The sequence below is a fragment of the Anguilla anguilla genome, chromosome 6 (assembly GCF_013347855.1).
Source record: "Anguilla anguilla isolate fAngAng1 chromosome 6, fAngAng1.pri, whole genome shotgun sequence".
NCBI lineage: Eukaryota > Metazoa > Chordata > Actinopteri > Anguilliformes > Anguillidae > Anguilla > Anguilla anguilla.
In genome coordinates, this window is record NC_049206.1 from 52,455,152 (window position 1) to 52,477,963 (window position 22,812).

General features: G+C 41.7%; 2 protein-coding genes, 1 long non-coding RNA gene, 4 other non-coding genes and 1 pseudogene across 9 annotated transcripts; 3 read left to right on the top strand and 5 right to left on the bottom strand.

Moving 5' to 3' along the window:
* Positions 1-153: 153 nt before the first annotated feature.
* Positions 154-9,068, top strand: tdrd15 (tudor domain containing 15; the record flags this gene model as incomplete). The annotated part of the gene is made up of 4 exons (XM_035423024.1): positions 154-421; positions 1,019-1,073; positions 1,921-1,982; positions 2,936-9,068. Coding segments are annotated over exons 3-4 (6,165 nt in total), but the record flags the coding sequence as incomplete, so codon positions are not given.
* A 35-nt stretch (positions 9,069-9,103) lies between these two features.
* On the top strand, positions 9,104-10,917 carry LOC118228986. The gene is made up of 3 exons (XR_004765592.1): positions 9,104-9,306; positions 9,668-9,696; positions 10,028-10,917. It is a non-coding gene; the product is annotated as an uncharacterized LOC118228986 (long non-coding RNA).
* Positions 10,918-11,414: 497 nt separating this feature from the next.
* On the bottom strand, positions 11,415-11,497 carry trnal-cag. The gene has a single exon. It is a non-coding gene; the product is annotated as a tRNA-Leu (tRNA).
* Positions 11,498-13,455: 1,958 nt separating this feature from the next.
* LOC118230929 lies at positions 13,456-13,638 on the bottom strand. Its single transcript, XR_004765974.1, has one exon. It is a non-coding gene; the product is annotated as a U2 spliceosomal RNA (small nuclear RNA).
* Positions 13,639-14,954: 1,316 nt separating this feature from the next.
* On the bottom strand, positions 14,955-20,151 carry LOC118228985 (zinc finger CCHC domain-containing protein 3-like). 3 transcript variants are annotated; one of them, XR_004765591.1, is made up of 2 exons: positions 17,649-17,738; positions 14,955-16,141 (listed from the first exon to the last, which is right to left on the bottom strand). XR_004765591.1 is itself a non-coding variant. In XM_035420586.1 (2 exons), coding segments are annotated over exons 1-2 (513 nt in total). In that variant the 5' UTR covers positions 19,675-20,151; the 3' UTR covers positions 14,955-15,630. The 3 variants fall into 3 exon arrangements, 2 of the variants coding, with proteins under 2 accessions (XP_035276477.1, XP_035276476.1); XM_035420586.1 differs by lacking the exon at positions 17,649-17,738 and adding an exon at positions 19,673-20,151; XM_035420585.1 differs by lacking the exon at positions 17,649-17,738 and adding an exon at positions 17,139-17,557.
* Positions 16,384-16,487, bottom strand: LOC118230931 (annotated as a pseudogene).
* Positions 16,880-17,070, bottom strand: LOC118230928. The gene has a single exon (XR_004765973.1). It is a non-coding gene; the product is annotated as a U2 spliceosomal RNA (small nuclear RNA).
* A 2,545-nt stretch (positions 20,152-22,696) lies between the features above and the next one.
* Positions 22,697-22,768, top strand: trnaq-cug. The gene has a single exon. It is a non-coding gene; the product is annotated as a tRNA-Gln (tRNA).
* The last annotated feature ends 44 nt before the right edge of the window (positions 22,769-22,812 follow it).

Genomic DNA, 22,812 nt, shown 5'->3' on the forward strand with positions numbered 1-22,812 from the left:
CTTTTGTGTTGTCAGTTTTCCTGATCCTAACTATTTCATATTGTTTTTAATTATCATTGTTCTTTTTGATCTTTCAGTTTGTGAGGATTCTTTCCAGCATGTTCAGTTATGTCAGCTGATGGTGCCTGCTTCAAAAAGACGCGGAGAGGAAGAGGCCATTCAGTTCGTTGTGTGGGCTAATCCAATTGCAGGACAGCGGCAGTGTTGACGCTCTCATCGTGTTGACCAATGGAATCGATTCTGAACGTTCGTTACAACTACGGGGCGTGGTTTGCGTTGAAGTGGTTTGGGCAAAAAAAAAAATGACGCGGACAGACCACTGAACAAGCAAACTTGTTTACCTGTCCTGTGCAAAGAGACGATGCAGCTGTATCGCCTGTCCGTTATATGTGAACAAGAGAGAACTGCACGTTAAGATAAGGTAATAATTAGTGATTTAAATAAATAATAATAAAATAAATCGTGTCACATGCAGTTTTTTGGCCTGAGACTTGCTTTCAGAGCGCCAGCTTGGTATGCTCTGACAAGCTAACTCCCGCCTTTTGTACATTTTTGGCGCAGCCATTGACGTTTCAGCATCACAACATGAAGTTTACATAATTTTGCAGCTTGGCAAAGCTTGTCATCGTTCTAGCTGTGCAGTTAGAAAACAGGACACACGGGTAGCTATGTTAATCCTTTTTGCTTTACGCTATTTCATAGCGATGCACATTCCAGGATCGTTAGCCGAAAACTAGCTAGATAGCTTTCTAGCAAATGCTATACATCTCAGGTGGATTAACTAAATAATGTAATTTAATTGCCACTTAATCAATGTTCTAAACTTCGAGAAAATGCACCGTTGCGTAGCGTTATTTACTGCTGTAGAGAGTGGGACACGTTGCTAAAGTTGGTTAGTAGCTATAATTTAGCCATGGCCGAGGTGACCTTGAAGGCCGCCTGGAATTTAGACTAGCTACCCTAGCCAGGTGGTCAGCGACATTTGCCAAAACTGTTTTAAATATGTTTTTTTTTCTAGTCGGAAATATTGTGCCTAATCTGCAGAACAAATAATGCGGATTCCTACAAGAAAGGTAAGAGTAAAAAAATAAATATGACAATCCCCATTGTTGTTTTGTGGACGGGTATTGAGCAATATATTGGCTAGCTGAGTGTTCACGATTTTGGTTATACTGGGGTATACAGCTAATGCCATTATGTCCTGGGAAATCTAAACCGCTTTACCACAGTTCTTGGTAACTTCTTTTGAGAAACATTTAAACCGTAACACAGTATTCTGGCTTAGTGTTTTTGCTAAACTAATGAAACACTAGACTTTAGAAGGGAAACGCTTTGTTTCACACAGACTCTCAAGCGGGCATCAGCTTGCAATTCAGTGGTTGCAGCACTGGAGTTAGGCCACTCGTCACGATCATTTGTTTTCAACATCTTTCAACACGTCTAAAAAGCCTGCGGCCTTTATCTTTTTACCCTTGCTTTCGGTTGTCAGTTCTTGCTTAGCTTGACTCAATCGAAAAGTTAGCCATTTTACAATAATTTGGTGTTCTTGGTCGCGACGACTCGAATAAATTCAGCATCCCGCCCCCCCCCCCCCCCCCCCCCCCCCCAACTCTCAATTTTTTCTGTCATACCGTCTACTGCGTTTGTAGCGATAGCTGCATCCTTTTTTTTCCCTGTATTTGACCGAATGATGAACTACATCAGAGAATTCAAGGGTTAACGTGCTTTTTTAATTGCTTATAATTACACTTTAGTGTTACAATATAAATGTACCAGTACAATTTGCTTGGTGACAGTCTGGCAAGATAAGGAAGATGGCTTAAATGAAGAATCTGGATTTTTGCAGGTATAACAATTTAAGTGTTATCTGCCTTGGTAATATCTTATCAATTGTTGTAAGAGTTTCATTTTTCTTTTCAGGATTACTGAACTGCTTACTGAACTGCTACAATGCTTTCAAGACTGGCTTCTGGAGGCCAAAGGTATGTTGAACATAACTGCATAAAGTGCTGTTATTTGATTGTTGCTATACGGTTTTTTTAATAATGCTGATTCCAGACTGAATAACATAATTAATTCAACCTTTATTTAGCTCTTCTAATATACATTACAGGTATTTAGCAGATGCTCTTGTCCAGAACGACTACACAACTAATATAGACGTATTGAGGCTGCGAGCCCTCATTTTCTATACCAAGATTACAGCAATATAAAACAGAAATCAAAGAAATAGAAACAAAAGGAATAAAAAACTGCATTCAAAATGAAATGGTTAAAATCAAAGATTTATAATGTTCCAGGGCTACAAGAGAATAACGTTTCAGTAAAAAGAATAAAAAAATAAAGCAAAAATAGTTTTTAAAAACTAAACAAAGCAGAAATCAGTTAAAACAGCTGCAAACAAATATGGGAAAGTTTGTGATCATATTTCTGAAGTGTCCAAAAGGAATAAGAGAATTGATTTTTAGGACATCAAAGCAATACATCCTTTGCAATAAAATATTAACACCATATGCAAACACATTTTTCAAGTTTGAACATGAACCAATCAAACTAGTGTATTTGGCCACTTGATTAATTGTTTTCATAATTTTTTAACTGAAAAGTAAAATAAATAGTAACTTTAAAATTGTCAGCTCATGAAGCGCAGCATATATTGAAGATTTTGTGGGAGATCTTTTGTATAAATGGGGACCCTCCTGAAATACTGTGGGAAAGAGCATACAAAAAAAAAAGCTTAATGGGGTAGCTTACAAAATTGTGGGTTTGAGCCTTTTTGTTAATCACCCTGGCTAAAGATTTTGTATTTGTTACATTTTTTTAAATTCTCTACTCATTGTTTTCTTTGTACAATTGTATTTTTTTTTAGAGAATCCAGTATTTAACTTAAATTTTAAATTTACAAGTCTCCCTAACATCACTGTATGTATTGCAGGACACAGGCGGATTCTGATCTTGCTGCACCATGTGCCCTATGGCCTGTGGATCTAAAGCTAACACATGTGGACTGCAACCCAGAAGATACACTTGTGCATTTCCAAGGCCAATATTTGACTATCTGTGAGCTGGATTACAACATATTGCAAGTGGAAATACAAAATGCACCAAAAACAAAAACATTGGTGGAAATCAGTGAATTTTGTTTGGTAGAAGATGTCCTCTCTGGCCGTTGGTACAGAGGAAGAGTTCAAAACAAACACAGCAATCTGTATGACGTGTTCCTCTTGGACCATGGCAATATTTTGACGGTTAATGCCAACCATATGGCTTCTGCCTCTGAGGACTTGTTTATGCTTCCCCCTAAAATTGTCTGTGGCTTTTTTGCAAATGTGCTCCCACTACAAAAGCACTGGCATTCTCTGGTAGTGAACTATTTCTCTTCTTTGATAGGAAGTGAAATCAAAGGGTACATCCAAGGCCTTCTGCCACACAAAGTCCTGATTTTGGAAGCACCTGCTGTTAACAAAGATCTCTTGAAACTGGGCCTGGGGAAACATGCGGATCGGGACACATTCCTTCTGCTTGTGGAAATGTTGACGGAAGTACCACTTAAACAAAGCAGTGAATCTGTTCCAGATTTGTTAATTGAAAAGCAAATTGGACAGGAGTTTTCTTTCAAACATTCAAGTTCGCATGGCTTTGAGAATATACTGTCATTTTGCAGCCCAAAACTTTCTGTTGGAAAAAATGAAAGGGCAAGAGTAACAGCTGCAGTAAACCCCCGTGCATTTTACTGTCAGTTAAGAAGTATGGAGAAGGATCTAAAAGAGATGTCTGGCAAATTGTCACTTGCTTGTGAGTCGAAGAGCAAAGCATTTTCAGATAAGAACATTGGAAATCTGGGGCTGCTTTGTTCAGTGAAAGGGAAAGACGAGAAGTGGCACAGAGGTTTTGTGCAGTACCTCCCTGTGAACTCCCAAGTCAGAGTCTTGTTTGTGGACTACGGATACTGTGAATCTGTAAGAGTTGAAAATATCCTTCAGCTTCCCTCTGAATTTCTCTCTGTACCAATCGCAGCTTTTCCATGTGCCTTGTCTTGTTTAAGTGAACAAGATGAGGTCGTCCTGAAAAAGCAATTGAATTACTTAAAGACAGGACTGCTGGGTGACGAATTGGAGATCCAGATAGATTCTTTTAATGTTGAACAGAATCTATATTCTGTTACATTGCATGCTGTCACTGTTGATGTGAAGAAAACAAAGAGTCCAGAGTGTGAGACAACAAAAAATGATTCTGCTAAGGATGTTAAAAAAAATTCTTCTCAAAATCGCCCTCTACTGCAATATACAAGTGAAACAGAGGAGCACATTTCCAGCAATGCTAAGTATCAGAAGGAAATAAAGGAGGACTGCATCTTTGAAGGTTTTGTGGAGCATGTTCTGAATCCAACAAATTTCTGGTTGAGAACAGAGGAGCGCAATCGTGACTTTGAGGACATGATGCAAGACATGAGTGAATACTTCAGGGGATTAAAACTGGATGAGGGAATTCTAGAAAATCCTGTACCTGGTGCACTCTGCTGTGCGATGTATGAAAAGGATATGCATTACTATAGAGCGTTGGTGATCGAAATGATTGAAAATGGAGCAGAAGTGTATTTCATAGATTTTGGGAACACTGAAAAAGTGCCGTACATGCTGATCAAAACTTTGCCCCCAAGGTTTGAACTTGAACCTGCGTTTGCTCTGAAATGTTCCCTTAGTCATGTGGTTCCTGTGGAAGATGTATGGACTGTCTCTGCAACAAATTACTTCAGGGAAATTGTGTCAAATAAAGCACTCCTTGTGCATGTGGTCCACAAGAGGAAACACGAGTATGTGGTTGATTTATATGAGAGGGGTAATCAAAAGGTAAGCATTGCTCTGCTCCTGACAAAAGCCAAAATGGCTGAGTACTGGAAATGTTTATTCCCAGAACCTGTTCAGTTTGACAGACCCAAGGCTGGGAAATTAGAACAGAGAGCCTGCAAGGATTCTGGACCAGGGAATGGGTCTCAATCAAATTCAAGTGGAATCTCAGGAATCTATCAGAATGTGAAAAGCAGTGAATTGCCTGCTCAACATACAGTGAAACCTGTATCAGCAACAACACAGCTACCAAAACAAAACATCCATGCCGAAATTCCTTCATTCAAAGTATTGACGTTCAAACCTGGAGCAGAGCTAGCTGTCAGATGCTCTCAGGTCAATTCTCCTTCAGATATTTGGTGCCAACTTCAGAGCAAGTTGAGTGAGCTTGACGAATTGATGGAAAAGATACAGGGGTATTATCAGACACATGCAGATCCCTGGCAGCAAAATGAAGCGTGCTGTATTGTTAAGTGCCCGTCCAATGGCAAATGGTACAGGGGTTGTATCCTCTGTGCTCAAGATGGTGAATTTGATGTGATCCTTGTAGACACTGGGATGATTGTGAAAGAGAAGACTCGCAACCTTCGTGCTATAAAGGCAGAGTACCTTGAACTTGCGGGGCAAGCATTTAGATGCAGCATCTACAACATTGAACCTGGAGATTCTAGTCTTGGTGTCTGGCATATAAATGCAAGCAATATTCTGAAGAAATTCACAGAAGACAATTCGCAGAATCTGAAATGCACCATATATACACAGCTTGTTGTCAAGAGTAAAGGGTTGTCCAATGCTGTTGACCTCCACACGCCTTTTACGAGTGCAACAAAGCTGCTTATTCATGCCGGTCTTGCAAGAGAAGTTCAGTCACCAAAGCAGCTTATACCATCAGTATATCCCTATTCCTACACCTATTCTTTGTTCAACGTGAACATTGGTAGCAAAGAGCAGGTGCATGTCACTCATGTGTGCAGTCCGTGGGAGATTTATTGCCAGTTAGACAAAATTGGGACATTTCTGGATGATCTGATGGAGCAAGCCCAAAAAACATCTGGTGAAATGCAGTCGTTACCACCGGCAGCCCACGGAAGGCTTTGTTTGGCAAAATATTTTATGGATGGTCAGTGGTATCGAGGTCTAGCCTATCCTGTTCAGTCAAGCTTGCATCTCAATGTTTTCTTCGTTGATTATGGAAACATGCAAGTCGTGGAAAAATGCAATGTTCTCCCAATTCCCAGACATGCCACTGACTTACTGTTCGTACCAATGCTAGCGCTGAGATGCAGTCTCTCAGACGTACCAAAAGGGGAATTGCTTGCAGATGTGAATTGCTGGCTGGAAAAGGCTGTTTTAAATAAATTGGTGCAAGCTGCCTTTGTTGGAAAAGATGAAGAAGGCACCATCCTCTGTGACCTGTTTGATGGCAGTCTTCATGTAAATCAGAAAGTCAAAGAAATCATTGCAAAACATGGACATAAAGAAGAGACTAGTGTCAATGGGCAAGATGTGAAAAATGGTGAGAAAATAGGTAAGGGTGCAGAGGCACTGAAAATTGTTGTCAAAACTAGAGAGGGGAGTGCTGTGAAGGCAAAGAAAATGGCAGAAAAAAATAAAAGCTGCCTTAGGACTCGTCATACGTCAGGTAGGACGACTTCAAAAAAGTCCTCAAAACTTAAAGTCAATTCCACAAATTCCCAGAAAGAAAACGAATCGCGTGTATGTCATTTCGAAACACGGAGAAATGGGCACACACATTTGAAAGCCAACGAAACCATTGTAGTTCAGAATCACAAAATCAAAGTGTCATGTGGACATTTGAAACAACCAACACCTGGCCATTTTTTGCCAAATCTTTCCCATCTCCCTGAGTCAAAAGTGAAACCTGGCTTTAGAGGCACTGGATTTGTTTCCCATGTGAATACTGTCACCAGCTTCTATATTCAAATGGAAGATGATGAACAAGCCATTCTAAAAATGGGTGAAGACCTCAATGATGCACAGCTAAAAGAAACCATGGAAAACATAACTGGAAAGCTCAATGTTGGTGATGTGATTGCATGTGAATATGAGGAGGATGGAGCCCTGTACCGTGCAGTTGCAATAAATGTCAGCGATGCCAAAATTAAGGTGGAGTTTATTGACTATGGAAATGAAGCCACAGTTGACAGTAAAAATGCTCGCAGACTACCAGGAATTTTTTTGACACAGCCAAGATTAAGCATACCTTGCTTACAAGAAAGGTCTCAAACTTTGGGGTGTGACACCTCTTTCGCACTTGCAGTAGCTGGCAAACCACTTCGAGTTGAATTTGTCAGACAGTGCGGACCACAGTGGGCAGTGAGCATTGACGTTTGTGAAGTGAGCCCATCACTACGTGGTGTTGGTGAGTGTTCAATAGGTGAAGAGGATTGTAATCCACTTGAAACTGAAAAAGAACCTGTGCCTGAACACATGACCAAAGGCAAAAAGGAAGCACATAATTGTTGCTTGGATACACTGGGAGTACAAATCAAAGAAATGGCAAGTAGATCCACAGAGAATGCTGAGGAATGTGCACAAGAGGAGATGAGCCAGCATTTTGTACATCATGCAACAATGAAAACATTGCCTGATGTAACCTCACAATGTTCCCCAACGGTGCAAGACGTGGACCCTGTGTTTACCCTGACAGAGCGGAAAAAAGGCAGCTTCCTACTGAAGTCAAGCAAAAATGTTGCTCTCAAAAAGCAGCATATTAAAAACATTTGCCAGCGTAAGCACAAAGCACTAATTAGCAAACAGTTATTAAGACCATTCCACCACTCTGGTGATAAAATAAAGCAAATGTCAATAGTTAACCCAGAGTCGATGGTTTCACATGTGAAAGCTGTTCATAGCCCTTCTGAGCACATCTGTGAAGCCACAGAAGAACAAACAAAGTGTGTGCACATTCCACATCAAAATATTACAGCTGGCCAGACTGAAAACGGTACACTTCTGTCTTTTTTAGAGAATGGAGATCTCTATGTCCAACTTCACAGAAATTCGAAACTACTTGCATTGCTTGACACACTCATTGCAGAACAGTCATTAAGCGCTAGCACTATATCAAAGGTGGATATAAAAGAAGGACTTGAATGCTTGGTGAAGTCTAACAGAAAGAACCATTGGTACCGAGCCGCAGTGCAAAAAGCATCAGAGGTAGAATGTTCAGTCTTCCTAGTGGATCATGGCACCACAGAGGTTGTTTCTCTTGACTGCATCAAAGAGCTCTGCACAGAGCTCCAGCAGATTCCCAAACAGGCTGTTCTGTGCAAGTGGAATGACCCGGGTTGCCCCATTGAAGGTGCTCATGAGATGTTAAAGGAGACACTCAACCCTTTAGTTGAGCAGAAAATTAAACTCATGTTTGTATCATATTCTGAAACTTCCCAAATCTGGTTTGTGGAAATCATGATAAATGGGATTTTCCTTCTCCAGCAACATAAAAAAACTTGTCTTGAACACAGTGCAATGGACAGTACATCTGTGGATGAGACTAATTGTGCCCAGAGATTGTCCTTAGCTCCTGTGGAATTGGATTTGGGACACACAGGTTTTGCTGCTGCGGTTACTGCGCCATGTGAATTCCATGTTGTGCTTGAAGACATGCTTCTTGTCATGAGCAAAGTCTCCACAATTCTCGAGACTCTTCCGGAGGACTTGGATTCAGTGCCTGAAGCAGTTTTAGCTCCAGGGACAGGTTGTTTAGTGAAGTGTGAAACAAAAAAGAAATGGTGTAGAGCTGAGATTGTTCATGTTGACAGCACATCTGTGGTGATAAACCTTGTAGATTATGGACATTGCGCATGCTTGCCCTGCACATGCCGTGGTCAGCTAAAAAGACTTCCAGAGGAGTTGGCCAAGTTGCCAAAAGTTACTCACCCTTGTGTTCTGAGAGGAGTCAAGCCTGCCGGGGTGGATGTCTGGACTGACGAAGCAGTTGTGTTCTTTCAGGAGCGCGTCTGCCAAAAGAGCCTTATCATCTACTTCAGACAGTATGTTTCTGAGGCACAGTGGGAAGTGGACATTGTGTCTAGTGGTGTAAATGTTGCCATGGAGTTAGTTGCTGCTGGGTACGCCACTTACATTGACAGCATGCTTGGACTCAGACTGCAACCAGGGCTGAGCCCAATTGGAGTTTCACGATTGAAATTCAACCCCAGGGTTGTCAGGAGCACCCTAAAATTGAAACCTGCGGAGAAAAAAGATGTATCGGTCTTGACAGAATTGGAATTTGACAGAATCGTGCACAGACAAGAGTATGATGACCAGCAGAATGGACACGCCCCTGATGATTCCAAGACCCAGATGTCTGATGAAGGAACCATTCAAGATCCAGCGAGACAAAGAGGGGAAGAAGCCTCTGCCAATGGCAAGTTCAGTCCTGAAAGAACCGTGAGCAAGGAACTGACTGAACAAATGACAGGAAAAGGAAAGTGTAAGTGCTTCATTTATTTGTTACTTAGTTCTTAAAATTCATGTGAAAGAGCATTTAACGATAGCATCTAATATTGGGAACTCATTTGGAGATTTGAGAAGTCATTGTAATTGGAATAGAAATGGCAAACTGAATGCCAAGCATACATCAATGTCAGTGTTTTAACTACTATTACTACTTACTACTGATTTTACAAGGAAGTTAGCTATTTGAAGGTGTCATTTGCTCTCTTGTACTCTTAATGGTTTTGTCAGTAAGATTCACTTTTCTGTGAGAAGTGCATTTATTGTTGTTCAAGCGAATGTTCATTGTTCCATTTGTCTCCATGTTAGCAACTAAGGAATGTAAATATTTTTCACAGGTATTCAGATGTGAGTTGCGTACATTAAGGTGAGTGTCATTGGGATTTTATGTAAGGAAATACGGAATTCAAATGGCCAAATTCTAATTTTAAAAATGTTTTGAAATTATTGAAGATGCAATAGTTGTGACATTTAAACATTTTATGACAAGTAATCAAATAATGTCCACCCTTTGCAGGAGTCAGGTTAATTTTTCTCTCTGGAGCACATTTATGCAGAAAATTGGTTTGGTTAATTGGGGTGGCTATCCAGGTGTGGTTGAATACACAACACACATCATTCAACTGAAACAGGTTTTTAAATGGTAAAATTTCAATTCTGTATAAATAGTTGAATGCTCTAAAAATGGTACATTGTAGGTCTTGGAGGGTGGATTCTGGTGTTCATTGGGACAGCAGGAAATGTGAGAGGAATCCGGATATGTCAGGGCATTACTTTTGACATATAAAGGATGTAATTGACTGTGTCATGTGTATAACAGTTACATTGGTTATATTGTTTTCCTTTTGAAGAAAAATGCCTTTTCCTTTTGACCTAAAGGCACCTCTGCAGCTTTTGTTTTTATGAAAAAGAGCTTTTATTTTTACACTTGGTTTATTTGTACTGTTTAATATACCTGCTCGCGGCCCTATACTTTTAGAAAATTTCAGATATGTAGCATGTGTTAAAGTCATGAATAACATCTTATTCAAAACCCAAAATTTAATTCTCATTTGTGTGAAATGTGTCTTCTGATGGATTTACAAGTACATGAAAAATGCTGTTCAAAACAAATTTTCACCATACACCAGACAAGTAATGTTTTTTTAATTTAACAGTAAAATTGTTTTACAAAGCATACTAAATAGTGCTTACATATAACATACTGTGCCTTTTATTTAGTTTTTTATTTTCTATATGAAGGAGCTTTATGGTATTTTTGGGGGTATTTTTTAATGAACATGGAAAAATGTGTGCGCTTATCAATACTGAATGATAATGACTTGTTTTGTCAATGATGTTTTGTTGGTTTTTTGTGTTTTGTGATAGTTTATGCAAGAACATACCAATGTAGAATTTCATATTTACACGTATTGCTTTAAAGATAATTTACATTTGAACTGAAGTGTTGTTGGACACACTTGCATACTAATTAATGGCATTTAGATGGTGGAAAAACTTTTGATTTAGTGAGATGTTTAAAATGTTTTTGTTTGGAGATGAGAAGCAATTTAATGACTGATTTTCTTTTTTTCTTAAATGGTTTGTAATGTGCACTACTTGCCAGCAGATATTTTGCTCAAGACTGTTCAGTGATTCTTCAGAGCCAAAGGGAGTAAAGAACCAGAACTGGGTGTTCATATACTATGCTTGCCTTTTTTTATTATTTTATATATTATTATTGAAAACAAACTATTCTATAACCAGACATGCCAGGTTTTTCAGGAAAAGTGAAGCAGTTGTCAAATTCACAAGTTTACTATGCTGTATAGGTAGCAGAATTATATCTTTAGTAGAAAACTGTAGTTGAATATATATTTTTCTTGTATTGCCATAGTACACTTTAAATAAGTTGGCTGTGGTAATGAAATCAGTTAATGCTGAGCTTTTTTTAACAAGAGGTGTTCAACCCTAAAAATGATGTCAAACACACAATCACAACAAAAACAGAGTATGCCATATATCCTTGGCCTACATCATTGTATATTCAGGCAGGAGAGATTATACAATTCGTTCATTGTAAATGCACTATCCAAAAGTTTTGTTTGTCAGAAGTGGGATTCGAACCCACGCCTCCAGAGGAGACTGCGACCTGAACGCAGCGCCTTAGACCGCTCGGCCATCCTGACTCAATAAACAGGGGACTAAAGCTGTAAATATCCATAGACATACCTCAAATTGACATTAATATTTGTTTTATTACTATGTGAGTCTTAAGTTACTTAAGTACAGTATTTATTTCACGTATCACATTGATGACTTGTAATGAAACGAGAACTGTAGGCCCATTGCCTTTGTCTGTGATAACATTATTCTACCCAGACAGCGTGTTCTCCCCGAGGAAACCGTGAGTCTGTATTTTTTGGTAGTGTGAGCCAATCAAATCCCCGTTCGCTACCAAGAACTGATGGACGCGGCCAACCAGAGCGCGTATGTCGACCAAGAATTAACCAATCTTGAATGAGGTACATCGCTGTTTTATTTTCCTGCTTCGGTAGGGTAAGATCACGGCAAATTTCACTGAATGATAACTGGGAAAACGTTACAAGCGTGTAACCCCGAGTAGTCGACAATAGCTAACTTCAAATATATTTTATCATAAATAGCTAGCTAGTTTGGTACAACCAAAACGCTATTGAACATTGTCAACCAAGTTAACGGTGTTATTTAAGTCCACAAGTTCGTTTTATGAATCGAAACAGTGGTTAAACTTAGTTGCATCTTATTCTTGCTTTGATATTTAGTTTGAACAGTTTTTTTCAGTACTCGAGCTAACGTTAACTAGACTATACGTAGTTTATATTTCTAAACTTCATTCTAAATAGATAGTGAGCTAGCTAATAAGCTCGTCTCATTGAGTTGTGTTTAGCTCATCTAGCCAACAATAACATTACGAGTGTGTGCTAGCGTTAGCCCACTTCAGTATATTTTTCGTCTGGATGTATTCGTTTGTTAGATGGACGTCAATGTCAGATACGTAGTCACTAGCTATTTCATATATCAAAAGGAAATGACTGGCGAAAAATAACATTTCATTGACCTAGCGTAACTGGCTGAAAGAAATACTCCGTGCCCCATGGTTTTTACTACAAATTACACATTTTAAAGCTTGTGGTTTAGATGTAGCGATCACTTCGTGTACCTTTGAATAACCATGAACTAGGCGTATAGGCACAGCTATAAAAAACAAATGTATAGGTAACGCTTTGCTCGATAAAATATCCAAGTTAATCATGTAAGCAGTTTTTGTATGCTAGGCTATTGTGAGCGTGTTATTCGGGCCTGATTATACTTGCTATTGACAAGTATATGTCGAACTCATTACATATGGAGGATGATTTGTGACAATTAAATAGAAAACGCTCATACGTATCTCATGCTGAACAGTTTTCCGATTACCACAAAATTCACCACATTCGATTTTCAGCAATTGTACATACCAGTTTGATATGCGGTGTGTACCCTAACCAGTTTTATGATGAACGCATACTGTATGCCAGTGGTCTCCAACCCTGGTCCTGGAGAGCTACAGGTTTTCATAGTGACTCTGCACTTCATGAATCAATTAGAGCGGTTGATTACACAATTAACTCAACTCACGTGGTGTCTTGGGTCTCAATTGGGTGCTGATTTTAAGGCGAAAACAAAAACCAGCAGACCCTGTAGCTCTCCAGGACCAGGGTCGGAGACCACTGCTGTATGCTGTCATTTCAGTGATGTTAACCTTTGGATTTCATAGGACATTTGCCGCAAACATTTTGGTTCCGTAATTTAAATTCAGAAGGGTTTCTTGCATGTTCATTAGGTTGTCATTTCTTTCAGCAGTCAAATAAAATCATTGTTGCACTTGGCCATAGGTGTTGGGTCCCCAGGATTGCTGCTTGTATATGCATTATAAATTCAGTTTCTCTCCTCGAACAGAGAGTAAAGAAAAAGCCTCTCTGCTCACTTTAAGAGGATATATAATATCTATGAAATAATTAAGTACAAATTTTGCTGTTACAACCAAAAGCACCCTAACATTGTTGTACACAGTACAACCATAAGGAAACGGTTTATGTTTTTTAACCACGTTTTTTCCCCTGGTGGGGAGTGCACCGTTCCTGGATGTACTGCAATACCAGGTCGATGCGTGGAGTGGACGGAGCAAGCTCCTATTGCATCTCCCTGTTCCAAAAATCAATTTGGTCCCCAGATAGGGGACGTATCAGATATTAAACTGATAAGAACAGATTTTTAAAAAAGATTTTATTAGAAATCCACAAAACATTAGTTGCATACATCAGAGTTGCATACTTTCCATAAATGACAATATTACAATTACACCAATACAATTACATTTACATTCCAACACAAAAAATGTGTTTAATGCCATCTAGTGGACAAAAAAACCCATTACATCTAAATTATTCATATAAACCATCCATTTTTCTTTAGCCTGATGGTACCCCCACCTTGTTACATTCCACTGTAACCTCCTCTGTACCTCCCCCCTTATTCTCCCCACCACCCGTCCCACCCCCCACACAACATTCCTCTTAACTAAAACCCCCCTTGCCACCCGCAGGCAAAACTTGGTCAAACAAATAAACCACCACCAAAATTGATTCAGTCCCGGCAGATTTGAAAACCCCTTTCCCCGCATAATCCCCTCATAACAAAGTCCCTTCAACAAAGAATAAAACAACCCCACCTCCCCCCACACCCTCTGAGCAAAAACACATTCCCAAACACGACTCACGGTCTCCTCACCCACACACCACTACCGTGGACAAAACTTATTCCTGGTGAGGGAGTACCTGTACAGCACATCCCTCACCAGCAAACTACCGTGTACCCCCAACCAATTCACGTCTTTAAACCTGTTATCTAGACCCTTCATCTGGGTCAACCTCCATTCCCCCTGCTCTACCCCCCACACCCTCACTGTACAAATCCTATCCACCAGGGCAGCATAGAATGCCCTGTGGTCCAAAAGCAAATCCCTGTCCCTGCACTCAGGGTACCTTCCAGTCCATTCTACCATATGCTGGTCGTGCGGGGGCAAGCGCTCTGCTTTTGGGAAGTGGTTGTCCCAGCCCACCAGAAACCTCAGACAAATGGATAACCATAATCTAACAAAAAAATATGCCGGATGTCTTGGTGGCCTTGTGATAACCTCACACATCCCAACATAACCGAACACATCTGATTTAAGCGAAATATGAGGCACCCCCCTCCCTCCCTCTGATGCATTAAATCCCTAGCTATATACTCATAACCCCCCGCCACCAAAACTTAAACACAATCTCCTGCACGGTCCTCCTCCCCTTTGGGGGCAGAGGAAAAACCTGTGCCAAAAACAAAAGTGACGGCAAAACCTCCGCTTTAACAACTAAAATTTTCCCTTCAAAACTTGACTGCCTCGTCTGCCACAGCCCCAATTTACCCTTTATTTTACAAATTCTTCCCACCCAATTTTCCTCAACCTCCTCCTTCGTCCCAAAATCAACCCCCAAAACTCTAAACGTTCCCGGACAGGTCCGACGCGAGTCTCACTCGTGCCCGGGACAAGATGATCACAAAAGCCCCCCCCCCCCTTTAATGCTTTGAAGTTGTCCATAGATTTAGATTCACGTCAGATTTACATGGGAAAAAAAAAAAAAACCTTTTGGGCCCCCCCTTGACCCAGGGCCCGGGACAAGTGACCCGGTGTCCGCGGCCCCGGGTCTGGACACCCCGCTAAACCATATAAACCTCCTGTTCTCCCCTCCCACTCCCAAAAATACTTTACCGTGGATTTACTCAGGTTTATTTTTGAACCTGAGGCCTTTGAAAACAAACCGATAACCCCTAAAGCCCTTTTTAGGCTGACCTCATCTTCCAGCAGGAGGGTGGTGTCGTCCGCGTACTGCGAGAGTTTTACCACCCTCCCCCCAGCCCGAAACCCTCTAACATTAACAGTGACAATAATTAAATCCATTAAAACATACAAAAAGAAAAGAAAAAAAAAAATTCAAAACTTACATCATCAGTGTGCCCCCTCCACAGACCCCAGAGTCCAAGACAAGGAATGGGGCGTCGTCGGGTGACCCCGGCGGACTGTAGGAGTGCTCCTCACTCATGGGGGACTCCGCTCCCCCTGCACCCAGTCCCTCAGACCGGCCGCTGAGAAACTCCCGCGTAGTGCCCGTAACCCCTGAGGGCCCAGGCTCCCCCTTGCTCCCCTCCAACGCGGAAAAACTGTTCCTCAGCTTCACCGCCGCCTCCTACTGCGCCGCTCTCACCTCCCCCGGCACCTCCTCCAGGGGCCGCAGGTCCTGAGGGCCTTTGCCAGGAGCGCCCTCCCGACCAGCCGTCGCATCCACGTAGGACCTCCCCTTCTCCTTCCCAGGGCAGTCGCAGAATTCGTGGCCCGCCCGCAGCTGTGTCTCATCCTCGGCTTGGGGGACGCCACCGCCACGTGCCCCTTCTCCCCACCGTTCCTGCACACCGCCTGACCACACGGACCTGCCTGACCGACACTCCGGCACTGCCTGCAGAAACTAGGCTGCCCGGAGGAAAACAGGTAGCCCCTCTCAGCCCTGATGGAAAAATAAGCTGGGGAGTGCTCTAGCCCGTCAAACCCCTGCGGGTCTTCATTCAGGAGGACCCTGAACTGCCTTTTCCCCGTCCAGATCCCATCGTTGTCCCGCAGGTAACGAACCCCCGGCAGCACCTTCCCATATCTGGCCAGGAAGAGATGTAAAGAGAAGGCAGAAGAGGAGCCTTGGTCCTTTTTTCTGGTGGAGTCCCTGGAGAAGAGGAACCACAAGGTGGTTACCACTCACCTCTATATAGCCACACCAAACCCCACTCCAGAAATGAAGGAGACATCAAACGCCTTCACAGCTGAATTCTGCTGCAGGCAGTACACAGGATCCACCTTCACCACAGCACCCAGCACCTTCTTCACAAAATCCCCCCTGGGCATAATATCTTCCTCTTTCTTCGACGCAAAACGCAACGTGTGCCTCAGACCAGCACCAACAGGCCGGTAAAATACCCTCGGGCCATAATTGAGAAAACAGAGTGCTCTTAGCTGTGCTCTGATAAGACCAGATACTACACTTGATCTTAGCCAAAAGGCCGAGAAGCGATCCTTCATCTAATGTCTCCCCGTGTGCCGATTTCTGTCATTGTGTTATTTGGACAAGACTAATATTTTGTGGACTAATCGGGGACACACCATCCCAACCACACGAACCGCGCGCGCGCGCGCGCGCACGCACGCACGCACGCAGCATTCCAATAAATACTAATTTAAAAAAAAAACATTTTTGCCCATGACGCTTAAAATGTTCGGAATGTCTAAATTAAAAAAGCGGGACATAGAAAATGAATCCCCCTACAGTATCCTAAATCTGTTCACTTTCAGAGAGTATATCTATGAAATGAAAGACTAATTACACACTCACAACTACTAACACCAACATTACTGTAAAGACGCGAACTAACAGTTTCTTATTTTCAACCACAATTTTTCCCCTGGTGGGGAGTGCACCGTTCCTGGATGTACTGCAATACCAGGTCGATGCGTGGAGTGGACGGAGCAAGCCCCTATTCCATCTCCCTGTTCCAAAAATCAATTTAATATATGGTCCCCAGATAGGGGACGTATCAGATATTAAACTGATAAGAACAGATACTACACTTGATCTTAGCCAAAAGGCCGAGAAGCGATACTGAACGAGTCCTCGAGTCAGGCAAGCCATTGCAGGAAACACACGTTACAGTGACGGGATGGCATACTTGGGCTCCATTTCTTCACAATCCCGATAACTGAACACTGTTAAATAACACATTATGGCGGAGTTGCGCATTTACAGAACTGGATCTTGTATATTTTTTATTGTTTGATATTTTTATAAAGATCCCATGATGCATCAGAATGTATGCGTAAACAATTTCCACCAATCACACAGTCCGTGTTATTGTTTTCTCTTAACATACGTCACTCCAGTAAACTACGACAGAGGAGGAGGAACCACAGGCACACATCGCATGAACCAGGCTGAGGCGCTCCGGGTTTGCTGCTGCTTCTGAGCTCGCGTGTTCAGCGGATTTCATTCAACACACAACCACTGATTAAAAAAACATTCTGACCGATACGATGTCTGCGACACACAAAATGTTATACATGTCACGTCGTAAGACAATAAGCCGACGTGCTGTCACCGGGACCTTCAGTAAACTAACTCACTACGACGAACACAACTTCACTCTTTACAAATGCAGAAACTTCAGATTTATTTTACTCACGTGCATTGACCTAATATCAATTTTATTTTAAGTTCGCATCAATACACAGAAAGAACACTTCTAGAAGCTCGATTCGTAAATGTCCCTCTAAATCAATGGCACCGAATAGGTATACCTGGGTGCAAGCGCCTCTGGCGGACGGTTAGTAGATCGTCGTGGTGACGCAACAACTATACTACTTCGGGCGACATGTCAATCGTTTCTCTAATTTACAAAATAACGTTAAATAAGAAACCAAACAGATTAACGTATACCAATAATAAAAAAAGTAACAGATATTACTACTACCTACAGCTTTTGTAAAAAGTGCCATTACGACTCAGGTTTTCCCTACCCTGGAAACCGCTGCCGCTAACTGCAGTCACTTGGACTGTTTACAAGTGCATAGTTTTTATGATAACCAGGGGAGGATAAACATAAGCACACAATTAAGCAAGCAATTAAACTAGCCAAAAGGACAAAATTATCTTTAACAATCCATATCAACAAATGCTGGATTAAGTCAGATGCAGAATACTTGCATACACAACCCACCAAAATCTGTTTGAAATGCATTAATACTGCCACAATTATTTAAGAAGGGTACAGATGAAATGAGGAATCGCATCTGAAGTTTAATTCAATTATACAACTTTTAAATTTGACAACAAGATAAGAAAATACGTCAAGTCTGGTATGAGATTAAGGGGTGCACATGTGCGTTCTGATTAATCCCACTTGATCATTTATCGAAAAATAAATATAAAGGCTATTTTTTAAAACAAAAATACAAACTCAAAACTGCCATCTCGTTGCTTTCAAAAGATATTTTCACTGTGCCTCCACTCCAGGCAAAAACTATTTGCGCACAAAATCAAAGATTTAATTTTTTAATTTTTCATTAGATGTCCTGCATCATGAGAATTCCCAGCCCGAATGGGTTTATATAATATGGGAAACTAAGTTGTCTCATTTGAAAATACCAGAAGGAAAACAATTGGTCTAGGCACTTCTGGGCACAAAACATAGCTTAGGCATTTTGCTTCGTTTCAGTCTTTCACTCCTAGGGTTGTATTCTCTGTTCAGCCTCACCCATAACAAGTATTTCATACAGCTAACGTAAGGATAAGAATGGTGTACCCAGAATTAATTTACATTGATGCTACCACTGACTAGGTAACTGAATTTATCAGCTCATGTCAACATTAGGGAGAAGGGTTCAAATGTTTAAAAAAAAAAAAAGTGGAAATCCTCATTGAAACAGTACAGAAATAATCAGTTATACTCATTTACATCCATGAGTACTTACCAAAAAATCAGAAATACCCCTTTGGAGTATCCAAGCATTTATTTATTTATTAGGTCTACTTATTTACTTAATGGCATCTTCTATAGTCACAGGAACATTTGGCAACCTCAACGTTAGTGTAATGCTAATTCTACTGAAGGGGAAAAACACTCTCCAGTCCAAATTCGATCTTCAATTCCAAAAATATTGGGCCTTCAAAAACTCCAACATGCGTGTTTCTAGAGGAAAGTAACACGAGTAGGCCCCCGACTATCCAACGGCCTACACATAGCTAGGCCTGGCTGCGAACATTGCAGTAATACGGAATGTCTATAGCGCGGCGAGCATCGTAAAAGCACAATTATTAAATGATATTATATGATACCTATTAAAAGTATCGACAGAACAAAGGGGACTTCCAATGCTACCTTCAAGATTATCTGAAAAGTGACATTGAATATGAACATTTAAACTTATCGATAGCATTTGGACCCAAACTCCAGTTAACCTGCCGTAACCCACCCAACAAACTGCAGCTACACGCAGGATAGTTGAATGAGTGATTAAATTCACATTAGATTGTCGTTTGAAGGCAAAGGTCACTAAAAACCAACTTGATTCTTCGAGCGCCTGATTTCGTTTGTTGCTAGCAGCTAGCCGGTTAGCTGCCCGCTTGCTTAATCGTACCAAATACACAAATGGAAAAGATATACACTTTCACCGAATACCTTCAAGAAATAATGTTCAGTTTACTTACATGCTCAAGATCCCGACAAAAGGCGTGCGGAGAGAACTTCCTGAATCCAATAGCCTACTGCAGCCTTATTCGCATCAATAGGCCCTCTGAAGCGGAGTTAAACGTGCTTTTCACGTCAAGGGAATAAATGTTGGCCTAAATACCAAAACATGATTTTCTTTAATGTCAATAAAGTGAATATATATAACGAAAGACCATAAAAAGTTTAACCGATCAGCCAACGTTGAATTAATTTGTCAAACAATGGCAGAGAAAACGCGCAATCACAAACCTGCAACTAATTACACATGCGGTCAGTGTGCGCACCTATTTTTTAGTCTCTGGTGCGCACACAGCCAATGTCGTTTCAAAGTTTTCTTTTCTTTTTTTTTGTTTTGTTTGTTTTTGTTTTAGCCACTCCGTTCACTTGTTTTACTCAAAGAGTTTGCAGGCCTAAGTCAAGGAACCGGTGTTGTAGACATTTCGCTTCTCTGTTGAAATAAACGAATTAAAAGAATGTCTTTGCTAATATTTGCGGTTTATGTACAACGCTATTCAGAGAGGACAGGACACCAGCCGAAGAAAATCGGATTTGAAAAACTAAAATAGAAAGGGGCTGTTTGCTGTTAATGAACTTCTGCCTTGCTTTTCTCAAACTGATCGCAAAATGCCAAACTGGTGCTCAAAATGTCCATTACTGCCACCTAATGGCTATTTAATGTAAACTCCCTGGTCTAGAAGAATGGAATTCTTTTGACGCGACACTAGTCCAGAAAGTGGAAAGAGCGCCGATTAGACTATAGCTCTGCACTTGTACTTCACCCACTGGCCTATATGAACCAGACTCCTATGATAGGCTACTAAAAAAAATTGTCTAAAATGCAAAATGATAATTTAATAATATCTCTAAATCACCAGATATCCCAAATTTGGTTGCTCCATTGTGTTTGTAAACAAAGGCCTCCTCATTCTAAGATATCAATACCGCTGATATTTTGAGCATAAAACACTTCATTTCCTGCATTCTGGTGAATTTTTATGCAGCAATTTGTGCCTTTTCTGCATCAATTTATGGTGGAAATGTCTTTATTTATGTAAAGGAAAACACAAAATTCAGTTTTTATTGGTGGGGACAAATGCACGTGTTCTAAATATTGAGGGGGACGTATCCCCTGCGTCCCCCCTGAAATCTAGGCCTATGCTTATTGGTATCGATTATTTAATCAGAATCAGAATCAGGTTTTATTGCCAAGTAGGTTTTTACATACAAGGAATTTGTTTTGGTCTGGTGATGCATAACAGTGAACATGAAATAAAATAAAATAAAATAAAATAAAATAAAATAAAATAAACATAGTGCAATAACATAAACATAGTGCAAACAGTAAACAGTAAACAATAAACAATAGTGCAAGGGGACAAAGTGTTAGAATAAGTACAGGTGCTATGTCTGTTTGGTGTCCGTGGGGGTCAGGATAACAGACAGTGTCAGTGGGGGTCCTGGGCCTTGTTGATGAGGCCAGCTGCAGTCGGGAAAAAACTGTTCTTGTGTCATGAGGTTTTGGTCCTGATGGACCGCAGCCTCCTGCCGGAGGGGAGTGTTTGAAAGAGTTTGTGTCTAGGGTGGGAGGGGTTGGCCACAATCTTTTCTGCCCGCCTCAGGGCCCTGGAGGTGTGCAGGTCCTGGAGGGACAGCAGGTTGCAGCCAATCACCCTCTCAGCAGCGTGAGTGATACGCTGCAGTCTGCCCTTGTCCTTGGCAGTGGCAGCAGCGTACCAGATGGTGATGGAGGAGGTGAGGATGGACTCAATGATGGCGGTGTAGAAGTGCACCATTATTGGCATTGGCAGGTTGAACTTCTTCAGCTGCCGCAGGAAGTACATCCTCTGCTGTGCCTTCTTGGTGAGGGAGCTGATGTTCAGCTCCCACTTGAGGTCCTGGGTGATGATGATGCCCAGGAAGCGGAAGGACTCCACAGTGTCGACTGGGGAGTCACACAGGGTGATGGGGGCGGGTGGGGCTGGGTTCTTTCTGAAGTCCACAACCATCTCCACTGTCTTTAGAGCGTTGAGCTCCAGGTTGTTTTGGCTGCACCAGGACACCAGATGTTCAATCTCCCTCCTGTAGGCGGACTCATCCCCACCAGAGATGAGCCCAATGAGAGTGGTGTCGTCTGCAAACTTCAGGAGCTTGACTGACTGATGACTGGAGGTGCAGCTGTTTGTATACAGGGAGATGAGTAGAGGGGAAAGGACGCAGCCTTGAGGGGAGCCGGTGCTGATGGTCCGGGAGTCGGAGACGTGTTTCCCCAGCTTCACGTGCTGCTTCCTGTCAGACAGGAAGTCGGTGATCCACCTGTAGGTGGAGTCAGGCACGTGCAGCTGGGAGAGCTTGTCCTGTAGTAGAGCCGGGATGATGGTATTGAAGGCGGAGCTGAAGTCCACAAACAGGATCCTGACATAGGTTCCTGCAGTGTCCAGGTGCTGGAGGATGAAGTGGAGGGCCATGTTTACGGCATCGTCCACAGACCTGTTGGCTCTGTAGGCGAACTGCAGGGGGTCCAGGAGTGGGTCCGTGATGGTTTTAAGGTGGGACAGTACAAGGCGCTCAAAAGACTTCATTACCACAGAGGTCAGGGCGACGGGTCTGTAGTCATTGAGTCCTGTGGTCCTTGTTTTTTCGGGGACGGGGATGATGGTAGAAGTCTTGAAGCAGGCTGGTTCGTGGCATGTCTCCAGTGTGGTGTTAAAAATGTCTGTGAACACCGGAGACAGCTGATCGGCACAGTGCTTCAGGGTGGAGGGAGAGACAGAGTCTGGTCCAGCTGGGGGTTCTGTCCATTTAATTGGTTATGTGAATCTAAAATGGCTGTTGTTTCACCATTTAGTTCCATAACACTTTTTAGTGTATTTTGAACAAAACAAGATAAAGAAACTTGTTTATGTATCTACAGTTCCTCAATTGTTTGTGTTTGGACCTTGTTGTCGTTGTCGGCTGATCTAATGTCTCTCTGCCACCTTCATCAGCAGTAACAGCAAATGTGGGGTTCCATGGTGTAATGGTTAGCACTCTGGACTCTGAATCCAGCGATCTGAGTTCAAATCTCGGTGGAACCTGAGCTTTGGCAACTTGTTGATGCTCATATCATGTGTTTTCATGA

Excerpts from the sequence above, each read along its gene's own strand:
- LOC118228985 (XM_035420585.1), bottom strand. The coding sequence starts at position 17,209 with ATGCGCAACTCCGCCATAATGTGTTATTTAACAGTGTTCAGTTATCGG. Across the intron at positions 16,142-17,138 it reads TGTGAAGAAATGGAGCCCAA|GGACTCCACCAGAAAAAAGG; the intron begins GTATGCCATCCC and ends CCTCTTCTCCAG.